Source organism: Rasamsonia emersonii (genome assembly GCF_000968595.1).
Source record: "Rasamsonia emersonii CBS 393.64 chromosome Unknown ctg1118621760800, whole genome shotgun sequence".
Taxonomy (NCBI): domain Eukaryota; kingdom Fungi; phylum Ascomycota; class Eurotiomycetes; order Eurotiales; family Trichocomaceae; genus Rasamsonia; species Rasamsonia emersonii.
The window spans coordinates 1-6443 of NW_013562733.1; the positions used below are offsets into that span (position 1 = coordinate 1).

At 51.9% G+C, this 6443-nt stretch overlaps 3 protein-coding genes across 3 annotated transcripts; 1 reads left to right on the plus strand and 2 right to left on the minus strand.

The window, feature by feature from the left end:
- Positions 1-628: 628 nt before the first annotated feature.
- Positions 629-1471, plus strand: T310_8520 (Septum formation protein Maf; the record flags this gene model as incomplete). Its single annotated transcript, XM_013468699.1, has 1 exon — positions 629-1471. The coding sequence occupies one exon, from the start codon at positions 629-631 to the stop codon at positions 1469-1471; it is 843 nt and encodes a 280-aa protein (XP_013324153.1).
- Positions 1472-1763: 292 nt separating this feature from the next.
- Positions 1764-2767, minus strand: T310_8521 (CybS family protein; the record flags this gene model as incomplete). The annotated part of the gene is made up of 3 exons (XM_013468700.1): positions 1764-2121; positions 2196-2262; positions 2560-2767. The coding sequence occupies 3 exons, from the start codon at positions 2765-2767 to the stop codon at positions 1764-1766; spliced, it is 633 nt and encodes a 210-aa protein (XP_013324154.1).
- Positions 2768-3292: 525 nt separating this feature from the next.
- Positions 3293-6385, minus strand: T310_8522 (Oxidoreductase, zinc-binding dehydrogenase family; the record flags this gene model as incomplete). Its single annotated transcript, XM_013468701.1, has 6 exons — positions 3293-4528; positions 4816-5016; positions 5240-5284; positions 5360-5383; positions 5563-5609; positions 6004-6385. The coding sequence occupies 6 exons, from the start codon at positions 6383-6385 to the stop codon at positions 3293-3295; spliced, it is 1935 nt and encodes a 644-aa protein (XP_013324155.1).
- Between the last annotated feature and the right edge of the window lie 58 nt (positions 6386-6443).

Below are 6443 nucleotides of genomic sequence, written 5' to 3' on the forward strand. Positions count from 1 at the left end.
ATCTTTTGTGAAGAGCTACCGAGAAGGAACGACGGCAGGGATCCCCTGGTTCGAGGAGATGATCGAAGGCAGCAAGTTGGGCCGTATCATGAGGAAGAGGCGAGGATTCGGCGTCAGTGACGATCAATCAACAACGATCGAATGGGAAATCAGCGAGTGGCATGGAAGTGGAAGCGATACTGGCAGGGCCATGAGCGAGTCGTACAGTGGGACCGGGAAGAGGAAGGTGGACGAAATGACTGACACTTGATGATACCAAGAATCCAAAAGAAAAGTATCCTTTGTATGTTAGACACTCATAACTTTCTTAATTCTGTCAAATGATAACTTCTTCTTGGACAAAGAATCCTCTTCTCATGATGTCGTAGTTGGTGTCTGAGTGCAAGTTGGTGGCAGACGCTGGCGTAAGCCGTCCCCACAACTCACTAAGTTCTGCCAGCGCCCACCGCCTCCTGTATCAACTCCGTGAAAAAGATACAATTTACGAGCCTGACTCACAAACACATCTGCCCCTCTTTTCTATTTTTTCTATTGACTTTTGACTTCTATTCATGAAGTTTATTTCCTTTTAATTCTTAAACTGTTCAAAGGATTAGACCTCTGACCGTTTGAATTGGTCGAAATAATAATGGCCGACTCCAAGGAATCGCTGCTCAACAGCAGCAAGACCGACATCCCCGCGGACCCTCCCAGCTATGAAGCCGCTACTGCAACTGCTCCTGCCCGTCCGTCGCTGCCCCGTCCGCCGCCCCTCGCCCTGCCCGTGCTGGAGAGCCTGCGATCGAAACGGGTGATCCTGGCCTCGGCTTCACCACGCCGGAAACAGATCATGTCGCTCCTGGGGCTGCCGAACATCGAGGTCATTCCGTCGACGGAGCCCGAGGATCTGCCCAAGACTATGGCGCCCTTCGAGTACGTCCTGGCGACGGCGACCAAGAAGGCGCAGTCCGTGTACCGGCGGGAGATCGTCAACGAGGAGAAAGGTGAGCCGGCGCTGATCCTGGCGGCGGACACGATCGTCGTCGACCCGACGACGGGGTTGATCCTGGAGAAGCCGCGCTCCGAGGCCCAGCATGTGGCGATGCTCAAGGACCTGCGCGATATCCGAGACCACAAAGTGTACACGGCCATCGCCGTCATGGTGCCGCTGGCGAGTGCGCGCCAGCCCGGCTACGCGCTCGAGACCGCCGTCGAGGAGACGGAGGTGCGGTTCGATAGCGAAGTGACGGATGACTTGATCCTGGCCTATGTGCGAACGAGAGAAGGCGCCGACAAAGCCGGTGGCTATGGCTTGCAGGGGCTGGGCTCCATCCTCATCGAGAAGATCAACGGGAGCTACGACAACGTTATCGGGCTACCCTTGAAAACGACGCTGAAATTGATCGAGAAGGCCATGGCCAAAGCAGACGATGACGACAGGCTTGATGGGGAGGGTTCCCTGATTGACGAGAACGACGACGATGATGACTGATCTGATACCTTTTCCCCTTGGTGTTATTAAGTGAGATGTTTGGATTTTCTTTTCCGGGCATGGTCGAGCTTTGCTGGCGTTAGGGATATGCTTCCAAGAATTTCTCTGATAGAACATAGAGAACTTCCGTAGCAAAGTACATATATTTTCTTTCCTATAATTCAATGTAGACCAACAATGGGAAACACGCCTTCAGACCTGGGCGTACAAGCCTGCGGAACAACATGTACAATGGCAGGTGGGAAAACAAAGGAAAAAGGTGTAGACAGGACAAGGTGTGATTGACAATCAATTATGCCTTCCAGATCCTCTTGATAGCCTCAGTCAGACCAACGTCGTTCGTCTCGAACTCATACAGTCCCACGGCCACAGTCAGCGTAGCAGCACGCAGAAGCCACGTGCAGAATGCCCGAGTCTTGGGCACACGCTTCGCCGGGAGGTAGTCGATGATCAGGGCCCTGGACGAGCGGTATTGTAAGCATTGAGAAGAATAAAAGATCGAAAGAGGAGGGGGGGGGGGGGAACGGTACTGGAATCCAATGTGCGAATGAACAACCAGAGCCGCGCAGAGGATCGAATCCGTAACCGGGCTCAGAGAGCCAGCGGCAAAAGGAGCGACGGTCAGAGGGATCAAGCTGGCCGCAACAAGTCTGCAGTTTATCATAGAGTAATTAGCTTCCCGGCATAGCATTGCGATATCGATTCTCTCTAGGGTGAAATGTACCTCTCGAAAGTCCAGTGATAGCTACCGTGAGTCGGGTTGTGCGGTGGGAGCGGAGCAGCATCGTTTGCTAAACATCACGACTCATGTCAGCATGCTCAATCAATACTTTGCACGTATTTTCATGCTCGCATAATATCCCTGATTCTCAACTGCTGTCTTAGATAAAGTGACTGCACGATCCATCTCTGGTATGGGCGAACGGAAGGACGGAGAAATCACTTGAGAAAAGAAAAAGGAAATCGAAGACATACTCGTTCCATGAACAACCTCTGTAATCAGAACTGTCAGCTTGCTCATACAATGCAGTTCAATTTGACCTGACGCAGCCGAATTTGAATGGGGGCAGATTCCAAGGTGCACTCACGTGGCAGCGGCTTCAAGATCTCCTTCTTGCCCGAGGCGTGGAAGGCGGCAATCTGCGACGACACAGGGCCCTCCTTCTTCTGGACCGGTCGCACAATTGTCGCCGCGAGAGGAGACGCCTTGGTGGAGTAGAACACCGTCCGGGTCGCTGGGACCTTGGTGATCTGCCTCAGGATCGAGGTGGAGGAGGGGCGGAAGAGCGCGGCCATGGTGTTTCGTGCTGCTTTCCCTGTATGAAGATCCAATCGTTACTCGGGCGATTCGACGTCTCCCAAGCAAGCAAGACCGTCTGGCGTGGCTTGTCTGGGATACAAAAAGCTCGACGTGGACTGCAATCGAGTGTCGTCGGCGCAAGGTCGCGGATGGAAGGTGAAGTTGCTGAGTTCCTCGGGAAGGCGAATCGGAATGCGGTCATCCTATTGCAAATCATGTGATTGGCTGGCGGGCCTCCCCTACAACCGAGAAAGCCCGGCAGCTAAATAGCCAGGCATATAGCCGATCGTGAGATCTACTACTGTGCTTATTGAGAGGCAATTTCTAACCAACATAAATTCTACTTCTTTTCCTGTCTTTCAGTCCCATTCATGACATGCATTTCATTCGTATACTACATGCAATATTAAGAGACGAACAATTCATGAGAAACCCCGACTGAGGCCACCGTACATATTTATCCTTGCAATGCTCATGGAGAACAGATCGTGGTATTCCAGAACAGTTGACGGCGAGAATGCTTAGAATTTGAGAACAGCCTTGCCAAAGTTGCGTCCGTGGAACAAGGCAAGCAGGCCCTCCGGAGCATGGTCGATGCCCTGCGTCTCCCACGTCACAGCCTTGAAAGTGCCGTCCTTGATCCATCTCTGCACGCGCTCCTGGTGTTCCTTGTCGTACTTGTCGCCCATACCCTGGTCGTACACGATGAAACCGCGCACGGTCAGTCTCTTCGTCAAGATGTAGCTGTAGTTGCGCAGTGGGTAGTGCTGCTCGATGGGCGTGTTGTAGCTGGAAATCAGACCGCACACGATCACACGGCCGTGGTTCTTCATTGCGTCCAGAGCCGCCTCAAGGTGCTCACCACCCACGTTCTCGTAGTAGATATCCAGTCCCTCCGGGGCCAGGCGCTTCAGAGCGTCGGCCGGCTTCTCCTTCTTGTAGTTGAACCCGCCGTCGAAGCCCAGCTCCTTGGTGATGAACTCCAGCTTCTCATCCGACCCGACGCTACCAATAACCTTGAGTCCTTCGTGCTTGGCGAGTTGGCCAACCAGCTGACCGACTGCACCGCTGGCAGCAGACACGAAGATGGTCTCACCCTTCTTGGGCTTGCCAATCTCGTAGAGGGAGGAGTAGGCCGTCAGTCCCGGCATACCCAGCGCACCCAGGAACACTCGAATGTCCTCGATGCCCAGAGGATTGTTGAGGTGCTCGATGCCGCGAGCATCGATCTCAATGCTGGTCAGTGCAACGTACTCCTGAATCGGAAGCATTCCGACCACGAGATCGCCCTCCTTGAACTTGGCATTGTCCGATTTGAGGACCTTGGCAATGACCCTGTTCTCGATGGGCTTGCCCAGTTCGAAGGCGGGAGTGTAGGACTTGACGTGGGCTGGGCGCATGCGACCGCGCAAGTACGGGTCAAAACTGGCATAGAGCGACTGCAGCAAGACGCCATTTTCGGGGGCAGGAGAACTGGCGTCGTAAGGGACCGGCTCGACGGTGAGGTCCCGACCAGCAACCGGCAGGCCTTCAGGGACCTTCTTGAAAATGAGAGCCTTGTTTCCTGGCATATTGTCTCTAACAGCGACGCTTGTCAATGGAAGCGGTATGTCTGGAAGAGAAGGTTCGGATAACGGATTGATTGACGTCAGAGGTAGGCTGATTCCAGACAAGTAGAGTACACAGGCAAGATGACTGATGAATTTATAATTAGCACCAGAGGAAAAGGGAGGGGCTACACCGCTATGCACATATACCTGCCTAGGAGATCCAGTATCGATTATAAAGCAAGATGGAGCAATTACTGATTCGAATATTCTCGTGGCTCAGGCCCTCTCGGAGGTTCGACGTCACGAATCATCTTGGACGGCTCTATAACCTCGAATGGGAAAATCTCCATCAAGATCTCCCAATTAAACTGCTGGAAGCAGGACGCTCCGAGAGGAGCCGTCTCGGATGATTCTGGAACAACGGGGCATCTGCCATTCTGAGATTGGGACGGAAATCGTTAAAAAGCATGATGTACTCCACCCCTCAGGCCTACCCTACCCAGTACGGAAGGTGTCACGGCGCGGTTAGATTGGGTAGATATGGAACGGGGAGGCTCTGGCGTAGATGTTGCGCAATCATAACCTTTGTTATGGCACTGCATAAACGTGGTCCATCCATGAATCTCATCCACCCAGGCAGGACAGAAATTCAGACACAAGACCTGCTTGGTGAACGTTGCCGTCCACGGAGGGGTCTAAACGGTCTAATCACAGCCAATCAGACCCTGATGTGGATAGATCTCAAGCAAATACCTAATAATCTGTCCGGACACGGCGGCTTTTTTCCAGTTTTTTCGGTCAAAAGCAAAGCCCACTGCGGCAGCCGTGCTCCACCGACAAGACACGCCATCAAGGTTGAAAGCGAATACGCGGTATTGCCCAAGCATTTTACCAATGTCGATCTTGAACAATACTTACGGCACAAATATCGCCTTTCCAAGCTGGGAGATCATTCAAAGGACACTACAACAAACAAGATGGTGCAATTAAACCACCCAGCTGACTGCTAGATTCATATTGCAAAAAACTTATACTTACGTCACTGACATCGCAGTTGATTACCTAATATGAATAGTTATTCACAGATGCAGTCAGCACAAAAAAAATACCGAGGCAACTTCCTCGATTCAGTGAGAATAATTTATCAATTATTAATCAAGAATGGAAGATATTATTGTATTACTGATCACCCCTTTAGTTAATTACCCCAATCCTTATCCGAAAATCGCAGCTACGCTTACTAATTCAAGAGATTTTTTGAAGTTTTTCTTGGGCATCAACCCAATCACTGATTACTCGCATAGGCATAGACTGAAGAAAGTAGATAACTACAGTTCCGACAGTGATTCTTAAATAGCGGAGACTCATCCATTCTCGGATGCTGACCCGTACCTAGGCATCTATAGTGATAATCGATGCAGCGTGTTGGTCTCTACGTCTTCTTAAAACGCCTGGGCAATGCTCAAACAAAGGAAATTGGAATTGTCTTTTGAGTTGGTCTGTCAGACGGGCAGTCGTATACTGTACAATACAAAGGAAATATGCGCTCCTGCTACTACTACCACATCATCTATCTATCAAGCGCTCAGCAGGCTGCAGAATAAATGAAACCAAATGGTAGCCGCCATTGACGAGACACAAGCAACATGGAGGCTAAGTAAACGTCTTAGCCTCTTATATACTGTTGCGGCTCATGTCGTTGCGAATGCGCTGGTAGTCCAGTAGACCCTCGATGGGGCCAACCGCACTGATGGCAATGTCCTGGTCCCACAGTTTCCGCTGAGCAAAGTCCATGACATCCTTCTCAGTAATGCGACCAATGGCCCGCTCAATGTCCTCGGCGCTCAGACGGCGGCCAGTGGTGATGATCTGGCGGCCGATGTCCTCGGCAATCGCGGTGGTTCCATCGAGAGAGAGGAGGATGGAAGCCTTCAGCTGAGCCTTGGCCCGTTCCACCTCAGCCTCAGTCACGTTGAACGACAAGCGAGACCATTCGCGGAGCGTGAAGTGGACGAGGTCATCGAGGTTGGTCTTGTTCTCGCTGACCAGGTAGATACCCCACAGACTACATCGGGAAATGTTAGTTGGCTCGGCTGGCGAAACAAGAGGGAGGGGGGGGGGG